A 17,664-nucleotide genomic window follows, 5' to 3' on the forward strand; every position below is an offset into this window, starting at 1 on the left:
GATCCCCAACTCGACAAAATCTACTATCCTCGCCGCCATGGCCGCGATTGTTCTCTCCGAGCGCACCTCATCTTGCACCCGTTTGATTTAGTCATTCCGGTTTGTTGAACATTAATTGAAGAGTTCCTATAAATCCGAGCCCTGCCTCCCCATATCACTTTGTCTTATCTGTTTCTCTGTCCAAGTATTTCTCTAGAATCGTAGGTACGTGTGGGCCATGGCAGAAAACAGGCTAGCGATCGGCATCGATCTCGGCACGACCTACTCCTGCGTGGGAGTCTGGCGGAATGGTCGTGTGGAGATTGTCGCCAACGACCAGGGCAACCGCACAACGCCGTCCTGGGTCGCCTTCACTGATGGGGAGAAGCTCATCGGCGAGGGGGCCAGCAATCAGGTAGCAAGTAACCCATCGAACACCGTCTTCGGTAAGTTCTCAGCTAGCTCAGCTCCATCTATTCATTTGATATGTTCTTCAGATGTACAATTCAAGCAGGACCTACATGTCCTTCCCTAGAAACAAGATATGAGCCATGCATGCATCAATCTCTTTCTTGTAGATGTGAAGCGGCTCATCGGCCGGAGTTTCTCGGACGCGTCCGTGAAGAGCGATGCCAAGTATTGGCCATTTAAGCTGATCCAGGGCCACGACGAAAGGCCCTTGATCAGCGTGAGTTACCTCGGGGAAAAAAAGGAGTTCTCGCCGGAGGAGATCTCGGCCATGGTGCTCGTCAAGATGAAGGAGACAGCTGAGGTGTTCCTTGGACCTGGAACAACCATCACGAATGCGGTGGTCACTGTCCCAGCTTACTTCAACAACAACCAGCGCAAGGCCACCAAGGATGCTGCCGCCATCGCCGGCCTGAATATTATGCGCATCATCAACGAACCTACCGCAGCGGCCCTCACCTTCAGCGAAGGCAGGAAGTGGAGCCGCTCCGAAGAGAGGACTGTGCTTGTGTATGACTTGGGAGGTGGGACGCTAGACGTATCGCTCGTCGTTGTGAAGAAAGGTGTCTTGCACGTCAGGGCTACTGCAGGGGACACTCACCTGGGAGGCGAGGATTTCACCAACAACATGGTTGATCATTTCGTCGACGAATTTAAGATACAGAACAAGAAGGATATCAGCGGCGACACAAGGGCGGTCCGGCGCCTGAGAAACGCCTGCGAGAGGGCGAAGAGGATGCTCTCCTCCGACGCCCGGACCGTCGTGGATGTGGACGCCCTTTTTGAGGGCATCGACTTCCACTCCACCATCAACCGCGCCCTGTTCGAGCAGCTCAACAAGGACCTGTTCCTCAGATGCATGGAGCCCGTTGAGACATGCTTGGGGGACGCCAAGATTGACAAGAAGAAAGTGAGCGATGTTGTGCTCGTTGGGGGCTCCACACGTATCCCCCGCGTGCATCGGCTCGTCCAGGACTTCTTCAATGGCAAGGAGCCAAGCAAGAGCGTCAACGCCGACGAGGCCGTTGCACACGGAGCCACCATCCAGGCCGCCATCCTCATGGGCGACAAGAAGCGTGACGTTAAAGTGCATGTCATCGACGTCATGCCACTCTCACAGGGTGTAAGCGTCAAGGGAGATGTCATGAGCGTGGTTGTCCCGAGGAACACCACCATCCCCACAACCAAGGAGCAAATCTACGTTACAACTTATGATAACCAGCCCGAAATGTGCATAGAAGTGTACGAGGGTGAGAGGGCCATGACAACGGACAACAGCCTGCGGGGCAAGTTCACGCTTTCCGGCCTCACGTTGGCTCCTAAGGGAGTCACTAAAGTCAACGTGCGGTTTCAGATCGATGAAGACGGGATCCTGCACGTCTCCGCAGAAGACAAGAAGGCTGCTCGGAAGAAGAACATAACCATCATGGATGACCCTAGGCGTTTTAGCAAGGATGAGATTAAGAGAATGGTGCAGGAGGCCCAGAGGTACAAAGCCGTGGATGAGGAGCACAAGAAGAATGTACAAGCACGGAACGAAATTGATAATCTCTTGTACACTATGCGCAACACTACCGAGAAACTGCAGCATTCAGCTTCAGGACTCCAGGACCTGGTTGATGGGACTAAAGAGTGGCTCCAGAACAACGAGCTTAATTCAGACGAGCTTGATGCCAAGAAGCAGCTGTTGGAGGCCATCATCGGCCAGACTAGTACAAAATGAAAACTACTAAGGCTCTCCATAATGTTCAGTAATTTTTTTTGTTTTTGTATTTCATAAATGTTTTACAATAAATATCTTGCAAAAATGGTATATATAGGTATTTTTTGCTGTATGTCAAATTATACAATACATATAATTTGTGTTTCCTGTGCAGTAGTCTATGATTGAGATGCGCTGCATTTGTCCTACATATTAAGTGCACTGTTACTTTTTTTCGAAAATGGAAGCTAGCTCCGGCCTCTGCCACAGCCTTTTTTTTATGCAGTGTTTCAGACCAAAATCTGCCAGCGGAAAAATGAAAACACAAAGCACACATGTACCTTTTTATATTTTATTAAGCCGCTAGCCACCTATGTTGTAGATATCAATGACACCCGAATCCCATAATCCATACGTGCTCGTGCTTTCAAAAAAAATGGAGGACCACTCGTAGATCTAGTGTAGCCATATGATTAACCTATAAAATAAGTTGTTCCACATTTCCCAAAAATAATATCATTTCTGCAATTTCATAGAGCCCAAACTAAAGCCCCAACCAGAATTTTCTGCTTTCTTTCCTTTTCTAACTAGTTCATCTAGTTCCCTAACACATTCATACCGTTGGTTCCCAGTAACATTTTCTTTTGGCTTTGTCTTTGTCGCTCTTCAGGTCAAGGGTTGATTTCTTGCCCTTTATATCTGTGTTAACATAGTCTCTAGTAACTGCAGGGTTAGAGTTCCAGGTATTGGTATACGAAATAAGGAAGTCAATAGAATGTTGTATAGCAGACTTCCCTTTTTTGTGGTAGATGGCGTTCCTTAGTTTCGAGGCTCTCCACAATAATAGTAGAATGGCTTGATGCATTCTCCACTCAGTGCTGTCGAGAAGCACAAGAAGCCAGTCTTTTCATGTTCTTGTGAAGTTCTTCTCATTCGGTAGTTCCCAGTGAGTTCTCATGCTGTGGTGTAGGGCTTTAGCTTTTGTACATTCCATGTAAGCTATCTTCAATTCCATTTCCACAGATAGGACACATGTTCTGAAGTGCAGGTGTTCTTCTAGATTTGTTTCTTTCTGTTGGCAGGTTGTCCGAGGCCAGTCTCCAACTGAAAACCCGGATTTATTTGGAACTGGTGCTTTCCAAATGTTAGTCCAGATTTTCCTTTCACCATTCGGGTTCATTTTTTATTTGAAATCGGTACCACAGTTTATTTTGTTGTGTTTTTATTTATTTATAAATAGTGCTCTTACTCTCTCGATGGCTTTCTTGATAGGGTCATCAATAAGAGTAAGCGCTGTCATACGGCATTAGAGAGGATTATTCATTTAAACACAAGCGGAAGAATCAGTATGGAGAATAATGTCCATATGAGACAACTTCTGTGACCTAGTAAGTGTTGGTCTATGCAACAGGCCAACAACGATAGATAAAGAAATGTTTATGGGTTTTAGGCCGGGGCAAAGGTTCAGCCGTTCTTCTGGCTTGGCAACACACGCACCGGCGCGTTCTTGCACAGCCACGGCTGCCCCACCGAGGCGCCGAGGAAGATGTTCTGCAATATGCACAGGTTGTTCAGCTGCCCATACCTGGCACCCCGCGCTGCTACGCGTGACCTGAGTGAAATCTGCTCTGCAATCGCGGCGATCATGCAGAGCCTCGTGCTGGCCGCGCGCGACTCCATCGTTCTACTCGTTCAAACTTGGTGTTTTCCATTAATCTCGAAAATTGGATCGTCCAATCCATCGTGCGGACTACATCGGTTTCCTTTGCAAATACGCCCTCCCCAGTCATACGTCTCAAACGTATCTATAATTTTTGATACTACATGCTTGTTTTACATCAATTCATACATGTTTTGGTTACACTTTGTTGCACTTTTACATGATTTTCGGTACTAACCTATTAACAAGATGTCACAGTGTCAGTTCCATGTTTTCTGCTGTTTTGTATTTCTGAAAAGTTGTACAGGAAATATTCTCGAAATTGGACGAAACGAAAGCTGAAGTCAATATTTTAGCGAAACGAAGACGAAGTCCGAAGGGGGGGGGGGGGGGGGGGTCGAAGAGATGTAGCAGGTCGGGCAGACCTACCCTAGGCGCGGCCTAGACCTGGCCCGCGCCTAGGGGTGGTCTGAGCCCACCAGGCGTCCCACCGACCTAAATCTTCGCGTATTTATACATCTTCTCGGGGAAACCCTGGATACCCGAGCCTCCATCCACGAAAAGTTCCGTCGCGGCCGCTATCGTCGAACCCATCTCGGGGGATTCTGAAGTTCTTCCCGGCACCCTGCCGGAGGGAGATATCATCGCCGGAGGCATCTACATCGCCATGCCTGCCTCCGAAGTGATGTGTGAGTAGTTCATCCCTGTAGTATGGGTCCATAGCAGTAGCTAGATGGTTGTATTCTCCACTTTGGGCTTCATGTATAGATCTTGTGAGCTTTCCAACATGATCAAGATTATCTTTATGTAATCCTATATGTTGTGTTTGCTGGGATCCGATGAATTATAAATACTATGTTGATATTGATTATATATTCATATCAGATGTTATTTGTGTTCTTGCGTGCTCTCCGTTCCTAGTAGAAACTCTGGCCAAGTGGACACTTGTGACTCCAAGAGGGGGTATTTATGCTCGATAGTAGGTTCATGCCTCTAGTTTTCTGGGAGAGTGACTTTATAACTTCTAAGATTGTAGATGTGTTGTTGCTACTAGGGAGAAAATAACAATGTTTTATTCTAGGGTAATTCTATTGTTTACTTTACACACATTACTTAATGTGATAGTCTGTTGCTTGCAACTTAATACTGAAAGGGGTTCGAACGATAACCTGAAGGTGGATTAATAGTCATAGACGCAGTTGGATTACGGTCTATGTATTATGTTGTAATGCTCATATCAAATCTCGTAGTAATCATCTTGTCATGTATGGTTGATATTTTGTCAATTGCTCAGCTGTAATTTGTTCACCTAACATGCTATTTCTTTATGGAGAGACACCTCTAGTGAACTGTGGACCCCGGTCCTATTTCCTTTACTGATAAATTCAACTGCAATCATGTTCTATTTACTTTCTGCAAACATCTCCTTCCATTCGATATGTCTAATCCTTTGTGTTCAGCAAACCGGTGAGATTAACAACCTCACTGTTAGTTGGGGCAAAGTACTTTGGTTGTGTTGTGTGCATGTTCCACATTGTTGCTAACGCCGGTAGTGCGCCCTGCCATTAGTCAGCCAGCAACACCTTCAGAAGTCACGTCTTTCTCGTACTATTCGATTAAACCTTGGTTTCATACTGAGAGAAAGTTGCTGCTGTTCTTATCACACATTCCTCTTGGAATTCCCCAACAGCGTGTCTACGTACGACGAGCACCCGCCATCACCCAGCCACCACCTTCCGCCAAGTTGGTATTTTCTGTAAAATAAGAAATGTACTTTTAAGTCTTCCAAGTTTTATTGGTATACGTTTTTTATACTGATGAATCTGTCCGAAGGTATAATCTCTAATCTAACATATTATAAAGCATAACATTAGTTGACCCCTAAAAGGAATCTCACCTAATTGCTCAACTTTCACCTGCACAATAAACAATGCACCTATGGTGAAATCATTGATTAAACGTCTGGTTTTCATATTAATAGTGAATCTTTCAATGTTGAAGGAACCAAACTATAAATATGTTGATGGCTTGTTCCAACTACCTCATATTAGTTACTTAACAAATATTTTGCTGCACTAGTTGATCGATGTAATAAATCACATCTATAATCATAGAAGTTATACCTAGTGATTATAGGGAGAAAAATTAGCCCGAATTAGCACCCATTTATAAATATAAACGGTTATACAACTGGCCACGCCATCATACTATTATAGCGGTAACCACGTGTATATACGTAAATATTACGGTAATAATTACTGTGATAAGCATTATCATACTTATATGGATCGAGTCACCAGATTATGCATATGTAGTACTATCATATTGTAACTTCTAATTTTGTACTAACATATAAAAAACTATTTGTAAAAGATAGTTATTGGAAATCGTGCCAACACGTATACTAATTCTGGCTGGAAGCATATTGCGATGATTAGTTGCTGCACAACAAGGGATTATTTCGTCGACGCAATGGAAAGCTGACTTAGGACTTGGTATGCAACGTATAAGAGCCTTCCGTTCAACCAACATACCATTAAGATTACGTACTTTTGATTCAGCATAAGGGGACAACAAATGAATGATAAGCCAGCTATGGACACTATAATATGGTTACCAACTGAAGATATATGTATTGTTCGTAAAATAAGGAATGTTATTTTATATTATTCCAATTTTAATTGATATACATTATTAGTTTTTCATATACTGATGAATCTGTACAAATATACAATCTCTTTGCTAACCGATTATAAAGCATAACATCAGTTGACCTGAAAACAAAGGAATGGACCTACTGATTGATGATAAGATTAGTTTTAATACTATTAGCGACTATTTCAATGTTCAAGAAACCAAACAATAAATATGTTTATTTGACCTTTTACTGGTGGCCAAAACCTCCCACAGCCTGCATCTTTTTTTTAAACCAAATAAATATATGTCCAAGCTAAACAAACCTATGCACCAATACTAATCAAAGGCAGACTATCTATCCATAACTTCACAGAGTCAATGAGATTTAAACAAAACCTATGTACATGAAGAAGCTTGTCATGAATGAAATTATTGCATCGGGAAGCAAAAGTGGGTCTCTCATGTCTAAAAATTGAAGCATTACGGATCTTCCAAATGTGCCAACATGATATAAAGAACACTTCAGCAAAGAAGGGCTTGTCGAAACTCCTTCTAGCATTCACCGCAATCTCCCTCGTATGAGCACCATTCACCCAATTGATTATGTGCTTAGCTTTGTTCGAACTACTTCACATTAGACACTCATGAAGTGTCGTAATATGGACAACATTCCATGGTGTTGGGATTATGTGTTTTGCTGATTAACTGCAAGGTGGGGTAAGTGACATATGTATGCCTAGCAGGCATGCCGAATAAGGTACCCGGGTTATCTGAAAAGGGACAACAAGCCCATGAACTCGAAGATTGAGAAGCCCGAAGGCCTAGAGAACTTCGGACAAGGAAAGTAGAGTTGTAATAGGAATATGATAGCAATATAGGAAATGCCCATATGCCGCTCGTAGTTTGTAACTTGTACGATATGAAAAGCCTCGGCTCCACCTCCTATATAAAGGGGAGCCGAGGGAGAAAGAATGGATCGAATCTATTGTCAACAGAACCACCGTAATATTTATTCAAGCACCTTTTTGGCTGAAACCTTCGAGATTTACTTGCCCTCTACTTTCCACGAAACCCTAAGTCTACAATATGTAGGCATTGACAAGTTAATCCCTTGTCAATTGGCGCTGTCTGTGGGAAGAGGAGGCGACAAGATCCTGATCTCGATGGCACAGTCAACATCGTCATCAGCAGCAAGCAACATCATGGAAGGAGGTAAACAAGCGCAACCCGATCTCGTCGATTTTGTTCCTCACGATCCTACTCGTGTGCATGCATATGCCCATCTGGAGAACTCGACGGAGATGACGTTCGGGAGCTTTCGCTTTCTCATCGGGAAGGAGGGATCGCACCGTCTTTCAGCACTGATTTTTTTGGGACCGTTTGCGGCCAAACCCAACTTCTCGGAATCACTGGCAACATCTGTTGAGACAGGCGATGAAGTCTCGCAGCCACGCTGCATCAAGCCCGCCCACGGCAGGGCACTCGAGGATCTGTTCGAGGACATGACGTTTGGATCGTTCACGGGATCCGATCTGGACAATGACTCAGAAAGCTGCAACAATTTCGACTCCATCATTAACAACTCTACTTTCAGCAGGGAGGTCTTCACCGATCGTTACGAGGGTGTAACCGATCCTGAGTCTGATGATAACTTCATGATAGCAACACATCAAATCAACGTCATCACGGGAGCAAATCGTGAAGCTGACGAACAATCTGAGTCCTTCGATGAGTTGGGCAACCCATACATCGACCCCAGCAGACGTGTGGGACATGAGCAAAATACGTCGGGACCGAACCATGGGAAAAGTGAGCTTGCCACAGGAAGCTTGGGATAGAGCGAAAAAAGCTATGTATTGCACGGAGAGGATGACCACGCAAGTTTCACCGGCAGCACTTCAGGCGTATCAATACAAAATCGCCCGCTCTAGGCGCGAGTTAGAAAAACTTCGGCGAACACTTGATGCAAGAAAGGCTACGGTAGATGCATCTAGCGAGCGCAGAAACAACCTGAGCAGGCACTCAGGAAGTTCGGCAAACAATGGAGAAGGCCATCAAGGAAGAGTAAGGTCCAGATTGGCAGATATAGCCGAAGGAGAACAGGAAAACCTGATCCATAACCTCGACATGTCTTTCATGTCAATAGACACAAGAGAAAATATAATACCAAAAACTCCAGAGGCAGGATATTTGGTAGCACAAGCTTTCATACTGACATCCATACCCCAGCCAGGAGATCCTCATGCGTAATTATACCAGATGGCTATAATAGGAGTCAGCGTTATGGGGGCAGCACTAGCAGGAAGGGAAATAGCACCCGAATGTACTCGATGAAGAAATAGTCCAAGGCAAAATAGTCCTCGACAAACTATGGCAGCAACGCGAGATGCGCCAGACGCTCCAAGAGAAGGTGACACAAAAAACACCGTAACTCAAGCTCAAGTGGACAGGGCACGTGTGGTGACACAGCATACCACTGCATGGTGTAGTACGCACGTCGTTGACATAACACAAATGAAACACCGTTCCACTCATATTACATCCCTTAGAGTGGTACAACAGAAACATATGCGAGACCAAGGTATGTCTATAGAAGTACACACGAACTGTTTACATATGATCAACATAGCCTCCTACTTTTACAGTGAGGTAAAAATTCAATAAAGCTCCAGAAGAACGACTCATAGTCTATCTTATTGCTATCACTATCTCTAGAGATGCTAGTCTTGCTATAGAATTCTAGCTACTTAGGTGCTAGGATTAGGAAAAGGTTCCCTTCTATTACTAGTCTAAGTTTCCACTCTAGCTGATACAGAAGTTGACTCCATTGACTTCTTTGATTGGATTCTTCATCTTTTTGCAGTTGACTCCTTTGTCTTCGAGTTCCACAGTAGTTTCTCCTTCGTTGCATTGATCTAAGAAGGGGGTTTAAATGGGGGGGAATGAGTATGAGCGTACTCAGCAAGTTCATATTAGGAAATAGGTGTATCATATATGGTTTGCCTAGGAATTCTACCTTGGTATCTTCTGTAGCTTGTTCTTCAGGAAATCTGATAAACCTGCATCTTGTGGTATTCCTCCACCTCCTAGCTTCTTCATCTTGATCCTAGCTAATATACATGGAATGGCTCTATGTGTTTGTTTCCTTGTATCATGCACAACATGATGAAATGGATGAAGGGTGTGGCTCTATTTATAGGCTTGGGCAAGCTCTAGAATCATGACACATAGGTGGGTGACTCTTGTTTTGGTTTGATGAGTAAGGTGTTGGGTTGTCATGCCCTCATCCATAGCAATCCTTTTAGCATGAGGTGGCAAAGCTTGGTATGCAAGTCATGTAGATATTTTGATCCTATGTGGCATAGAGATTATCCTCTCATATGATTTATTTTTGGATAGCCAAGTGGCATTTGTTACTAAATATCTTGTGGATGGTTTATTATTGTTGATGAGTTACTATATCATATTTGATTGGATTTATATTATAATATTGATCAAAAGGTCAAAGTTGATTTTGATTTCACCAAGGCATGATCATATGAGTTTCAAAACACTAATAGTTAGTTTTATTCAAATAGTTTGAACTAAAATTCGTAATGTAAACAAATTTAGTTTTGTGATATTCCATATATTTAATAAGTTGTGATTTAAATAAGAATGTGTGGCTTTTATGCACTTTAGACCCCGTGGTTTACCTTATTTGGTAATAAGTTTAGAAGTGAATTAAATTACACACAAAGGTAGTTGCTAACTTTTAAGTGTTAATAATTTGGGGTTTGATTCTTAAAGAATGTGTTGTTGTAAGGAATACCATGTTATAATACTTTATAGGATTTGGTATTTGATCCTCACTTAATTTTTTTTGTAATAGTTCTAGTTCCTTTTGATCCAACCTATGGATCAAATTGTGTCTACCCAAAACAAGGTTCTAGCAAAGATCACAGTGAAGTTTATAGTTTTATTTGAAAGCGTGAAAATTCCCCGGATTTTCTATGCATGAATGCAATGCACACTTTGGTGTTCTCTCATTTTGTAGCCTCTAAACCTGGGATATTACAGCCTCTCCCCCTTAAACTGAATTTCGTCCCGAAGTTCGAACGCTCTCATGTTTCAGAATGTGAAACTGACTTGAACAGATCACGATCCTTTCAAACTCCATGTTGATCTCAGTAGACATAATTGGATGTATCCCTTGTCCAGATCCTTCCTGGAGCCTTCTGATGTCTGGCACTGATACTTTCTTCAATTCTATGATTTCTTCGAACACTCTACGCTTAAAGTCTTGCTATCCAAAGATCCTTGGATTAAGACACATTCTTGTGCTAATGGACTTTACTAATGGTTGTGGTGACAATTTCCTACCTGGGTATCCAAAGCTTGGTTCTAAAAGATTGGTTTAAGATAAGGTATTGTTTTCCCTTACTACCATAACTATCGTAATGGTACTTACCAAGGTACATGGTTCTGGTGGTTTAATACTACGAATGGATTAGACTTATTTACTACATCCAATCATGGCTTCTAGTTTATGCTAGTTATCCTCCTTTTGGTTTCTTTAGGTTCCATGAAAGGAATCATTCTAATAATCATTAATTTTGGTATAGTGACACTCCTTTGGTCTTGAGCCTTCTAAAACTTTGGTTGTCCTCCGATATCTTCTTCATCTAACTTCATTATCTTAGACTTACTTGAGCTATTTTACTTCTGAGTAATTATCAATTACTCGCTCAAGTTAGGATCTACCCCCTACTTTTTCGAGATACGAACCTCGACTTCTGGTCTGACATCCTCCTGAGAGTACTATTATATGGGTACTTCCCGATAACCTTATGAAAATAAGATCGGACTTCATCTTAGTTCAGACCTTCTTCTTCGTCTGTCATTCTCCAAATCATATCTTAATACCTCTCCTTCAGCCTTCCTCTCCCCCTTGGAGTTTACTAATGATCTTTTCTCATTATCATTAAACTCCAAGGTTAGAAGATTGGTCTTGGTCTGGCTAATAGTTTGTACTTTTCTAAAGTCTCACGAAGAATTCTTTGAGGTTTATCCACACAGTTGTGGGTATCCGATGTGAATCCTCCGACTAAATGTTTACCAGCTGCGGAATCCCTTTTTCCTTTAGATTGAAGAAATGATTAAGCTGCGGACAATCTGATACTAGATGTGAACTTTTTTATGGTTCTAGTGAACATCTACCTACCAGCTGTGGATTCTTTTATAGTTTTAGTTAAGATTTACCTCACATCCAATGCTTTGTCTTCATAATTATTCTATATTAGTTGCAGTCTTATTATATCAGCTGCGACTTCACTTGTCCATTTTCCTTCTTCCAAAGTTTATTTTGCCATAAAACCACTTGTTGAAACTATAAATATAGTGTCGTAAGTGACTTCACTTGCATTCCCTTCTTCCATAATGAATATGGCTCCACTTCTACTGCTCCATATTCACTATTTTTCTGACTTTCATGGTACTTCCATGTTGAAGTACTCCTTGATTAAGGATAAAAGTGAGTTTTGATTAACCCTTCTTTTAAAGTATTGTGGTTGCTTCCCAAAACTTGACTTCGTTTTTCTAATGAACCTTCATTTTGTCTTCAAAAACTTCAGAATTCGTCACTTCCTCATATGAATACCTTTACCCTCTAGACCTATAACATCAAGTAAGAGCTTGATATTGCAACATGCATTTCCATATCAAAGTCAAACTTCATGTATGGATCTAGTCAAACAATGAAAATCCAATAAAATCCAAGAAGATTGAGCTTTGTGCTTATAATACACATCCTTATATGCATGAATATAGTAGTTGGGTAAAACATCCCTAAACATCAGGCTCAGATGTGTAGTATATAACACCACATAAGATAGGTTTAGTTTGTGATACTTAGCACATATATATGGATTCCTATTATTTGTCTCAATATTTACCTCGATTGCTCAATTGCAATCAAATAAACTTGAGCAAATTGGTCTAGAATATTTGTGGTTGAACTAATTTCCTCGGAAAGCACTACCTTAGATTCCATTCAATTTAAAAAATAACCTCACATGATCTCTCGAGACTATAACATGGCTACTCTAAACATAGGATTGTTAGAGCATCTCACGTATAACTCCAAGGTTTCTCTATAAGATATGCTCTCATAAGGCTTTCTTGAGACTATGGACTATGGTTCTAACATACTTGGCATAGTTACCAAGGTTCTAAGGTCTGAATTCTTGAGCTATCTTTTAAAATCATACTCCTCATCATACTCCTTTTAACTCATTTATAATGTTCTACTCCATCACATCATGACTCCCAAGTGAATCATATATGATTACCAATTCTACCATCAAAAGTAGACTTATCTAACTCCTATCACTCTTCCTTACCTCCCATGATTGACTCATCATAGGTTTATACTACCTCATATAACTTATCTCCATCACTTAATACTAGTCATTTGGCATTTTGAACGACTCTTACTTAACCATAACTTGTATTGGTATACTTCTTCCAATAGGATATCTTCCTTATGTTTGTATCCTCCCTTTGGACTACCATGTTTTGTATACCAACTGTGGTATACTACCACCCATTATCTTAAGCTTCAATGGTGTTCTACTTATTTGGAATAAAGCAAGATAACTAATCAACTGTACTTAAGAAAGATAGATAAGAAAGGTTGACTCAAGTGTGTCAGGATTATTCTCAAGTGAATACCCATCTCAAGTCATAAGAATAGTTGGTTTAGCTAAGAAAACTTCCTATAGACACTACCAAACCTATAGGTCTCCTTTAAAGGGTTTTAATGCTAGGGTCAAAGCATTTGCTCTGATACCAGCTGTGGTGACACAGCATACCACTGCATGGTGTAGTACGCACGTCGGTGATAACACAAGTGAAACACCGTTCCACTCATATTAAATCCCTCAGAGTGGTACAATAGAAACATATGCGAGTCCAAGGTATGTCTATAGAAGTACACACGAACTGTTTACATAAGATCAACACAGCCTCCTACTTTTATAGTGAGGTAAAACTTCAATAAAGCTCCAGACGAACGACTCGTAGTCTATCTTATTGCTATCACTCTCTCTAGAGATACTAGTCTTGCTATAGAATTCTATCTACTTAGGTGCTAGGATTAGGGAAAGGTTCCCTTCTATTACTAGTCTAAGTTTCCACTCTAGCTGATACATGGGTTGACTCCATTGACTTTTTTGATTGCATTCTTTAGATTGTTGTAGTTGACTCCTTTATCTTCAAGTTCCACGGTAGTTTCTCCTTCGGTGCCTTGATCTAAGAAGGGGGTTCAAATGGGAGGGAATGAGTACGAGCGTACTCAGCAAGTTCATATTAGGAAATAGGTGTATCATGCAGCTACAGCCATACACCAGAAAGTCATAGGCTAATGCAAGTTTTCGTAAACATTTATTAAAAAGGTTTATTGTATTCTGAAAACTATGCCCGTCAGTCTTCACAAGTTGAACAGAACTTCGTGGAGTTCCTTTCCTGCCGCGTTCACAGTTCCCTTCCCGGAACAAGGAGTGACAGCCACAATTTGATACACTCTACAGATGTGCGTTACTTTTCCCATAAGAGACCTCATCCTTTTTGCCAACTGGAAGAATTCATCCCCGTCCACACTTCCTTGGTGTGAGGCCAGGAATAAGATCCAAGCCTACACTGCCTTCTCCGTGACCCTGCATACCCACCCTTTTATCCACCCGTACATCCCCGGTAGACATCTCCCGATCATACGGCTTTACCCCCGATGTACGTCAGACAATCCCTCATAGACGATAGAGCCTATCATCCACATGGATGGGGATTTTAAATGATTTCCCAACCTAATGTAGTGTTATCCCAACACCCAACCATGCTCCATTAAGTCCGTTGATATGCAAGAGGGAAAAGATATAGCTGGCTTCCCCAGAGCCATTATTGATCTTATGGTCAATGCGATATGTACGTCGCTAGAATCACTGGACGGCATTGGTACTTACTCCTAGATGAGTAGTACCCATGCAATCGAACCTCCACCAATCAACACATACCATGGTTCCATTGCCCACCACATAGTCATATTCATAATTGTAAAATAATACTTTGCTTTTCAATGCAACAGTGATAAGTATAGTACTTTGCATATAGTTTGATAAAAATAATCAAATGACATGAGCAAGCGATGAAGTTGCCTTTCTTGTCTGCAAGATTATGCATGAAAAAGCTTCGATACGTGATAACTGATGGCGTGTAACACACACGTTCGTTGGGAACCCCAAGAGGAAGGTGTGATGCGCACAGCAGCAAGTTTTCCCTCAGAAAGAAACCAAGGTTATCGAACCAGTAGGAGCCAAGAAGCACGTTGAAGGTTGATGGCGGCGAGATGTAGTGCGGCGCAACACCAGGGATTCCGGCGCCAACGTGGAACCTGCACAACACAACCAAAGTACTTTGCCCCAACGAAACAGTGAGGTTGTCAATCTCACCGGCTTGCTGTAACAAAGGATTAGATGTATAGTGTGGATGATGATTGTTTGCAGAGAACAGTAGAAACAGTATTGCAGTAGATTGTATTCGATGTAAAAGAATGGACCGGGGTCCACAGTTCACTAGAGGTGTCTCTCCCATAAGAAATAGCATATTGGGTAAACAAATTACAGTTGGGCAATTGACAAATAGAGAGGGCATGACAATGCACATACATGACATGATGAGTATTGTGAGATTTAATTGGGCATTATGACAAAGTACATAGACCGCTATCCAGCATGCATCTATGCCTAAAAAGTCCACTTTCAGGTTATCATCCGAACCCCTTCCGGTATTAAGTTGTAAACAACAGACAATTGCATTAAGTATGGCGCGTAATGTAATCAATAACTATATCCTCGAACATAGCATCAATGTTTTATCCCTAGTGGCAACAGCACATCCATAACCTTAGAGGTTCTTGTCACTCCTCCAGATTCACGGAGACATGAACCCACTATCGAGCATAAATACTCCCTCTTGGAGTTACAAGCATCAACTTGGCCAAAGCATCTACTAGTAACGGAGAGCATGCAAGATCATAAACAACACATAGATTGATAATCAACATAACATAGTATTCTCTATTCATCGGATCCCAACAAACACACATGTAGCATTACAAATAGATGATCTTGATCATGATAGGCAGCTCACAAGATCAGACAATGAAGCACAATGGGGAGAAGACAACCATCTAGCTACTGCTACGGACCCATAGTCCAGGGGTGAACTACTCACACATCAATCCGGAGGCGACCATGGCGGTGTAGAGTCCTCCGGGAGATGATTCCCCTCTCCGGCAGGGTGCCGGAGGTGTTCTCCAGAATCCCCCGAGATGGGATTGGCGACGGCGGCGTCTCAGTATGTTTTCTCGTATCGTGGCTCTCGGTACTGGGGGTTTCGCGACGGAGGCTTTAAGTAGGCAGAAGGGCAACGCAGGGGGCCACACGAGGGCCCCACACGCCAGGGCCGCGCGGCCAGGGCCCAGGCCGCACCGCCCTGTTGTGTCGGCGCCTCGTGGCCCCACTTCCTTTCCCCCTCGGTCTTCTGGAAGCTTCGTGCAAAAGTAGGACCCTGGGCGTTGATTTCGTCCAATTCCGAGAATATTTCCTTACTAGGATTTCTGAAACCAAAAACAGCAGAAACAAGAATCGGCTCTTCGGCATCTCGTTAATAGGTTAGTGCCGGAAAATGCATAATAATGACATATAATGTGTATAAAACATGTGAGTATCATCATAAAAGTAGCATGGAACATAAGAAATTATAGATACGTTTGAGACGTATCAAGCATCCCCAAGCTTAGTTCCTACTCGTCCCGAGTAGGTAAACGATAACAAAGATAATTTCTTAAGTGACAATGCTACCAACATAATCTTGATCAATACTATTGTAAGCACATGTAATGAATGCAGCGATCAAAACAATGATAATGACATGAGTAAACAACTGAATCATAAAGCAAAGACTTTTCATGAATAGTACTTAAAGACAAGCATCAATAAGTCTTGCATAAGAGTTAACTCATAAAGCAACAATTCAAAGTAAAGGTATTGAAGCAACACAAAGGAAGATGAAGTTTCAGCGGTTGCTTTCAACTTGTAACATGTATATCTCATGGATATTGTCAATGTAAAGTAATATAACAAATGCAATATGCAAGTATGTAGGAATCAATGCACAGTTCACACAAGTGTTTGCTTCTTGAGGTGGAGAGAAATAGGTGAACTGACTCAACATAAAAGTAAAAGAATGGTCCTCTAAAGAGGAAAGCATCGATTGCTATATTTGTGCTAGAGCTTTTATTTTGAAAACAAGAAACAATTTTGTCAACGGTAGTAATAAAGCACATGTATTATGTAAATTATATCTTACAAGTTGCAAGCCTCATGCATAGTATACTAATAGTGCCCGCACCTTGTCCTAATTAGCTTGGATTTACATGGATTATCATAGCATAGCACATGTTTCAACCAAGTGTCACAAAGGGGTACCTCTATGCCGCCTGTACAAAGGTCTAAGGAGAAAGCTCGCATTGGATTTCTCGCTTTTGGTTATTCTCAACTTAGACATCCATACCGGGACAACATAGACAACAGATAATGGACTCCTCTTTAATGCATAAGCATTCAACAACAGATAATATTCTCATAAGAGATTGAGGTTTGTTGTCCAAACTGAAACTTCCACCATGGATCATGGCTTTAGTTAGCGGCCCAATGTTCTTCTCTAACAATATGCACACTCGAACCATTTGATCATGATAAATCACTCTTACTTCAGACAAGACGAACATGCATAGCAACTCACATGATATTCAACAAAGAAATAGTTGATGGCGTCCCCAGAAACATGGTTATCGCACAACAAGCAACTTAATAAGAGATAAAGTGCATGAGTACATATTCAATACCACAATAGTTTTGAAGCTATTTGTCCCATGAGCTATATATTGTAAAGGTAAAGAATGGAAATTTTAAAGGTAGCACTCAAGCAATATACTTTGGAATGGCGGAGAAATACCATGTGGTAGGTAGGTATGGTGGACACAAATGGCATAGTGGTTGGCTCAAGAATTTTGGATGCATGAGAAGTATTCCCTCTCGATACAAGGTTTAGGCTAGCAAGGTTATTTGAAACAAACACAAGGATGAACCGGTACAACAAAACTCACATAAAAGACATATTG

At 41.8% G+C, this 17,664-nt stretch overlaps 1 protein-coding gene across 1 annotated transcript; it reads left to right on the forward strand.

The window, feature by feature from the left end:
• Window positions 1-207: 207 nt before the first annotated feature.
• Window positions 208-2,262, forward strand: LOC127291760 (heat shock cognate 70 kDa protein-like). Its single transcript, XM_051321077.2, has 2 exons — window positions 208-425; window positions 558-2,262. Exons 1-2 carry the CDS (start codon window positions 218-220, stop codon window positions 2,168-2,170), a joined length of 1,821 nt encoding a protein of 606 aa, XP_051177037.1. The 5' UTR covers window positions 208-217; the 3' UTR covers window positions 2,171-2,262.
• Window positions 2,263-17,664: the final 15,402 nt, after the last annotated feature.

The sequence above is a fragment of the Lolium perenne genome, chromosome 4 (genome assembly GCF_019359855.2).
Source record: "Lolium perenne isolate Kyuss_39 chromosome 4, Kyuss_2.0, whole genome shotgun sequence".
Taxonomy (NCBI): domain Eukaryota; kingdom Viridiplantae; phylum Streptophyta; class Magnoliopsida; order Poales; family Poaceae; genus Lolium; species Lolium perenne.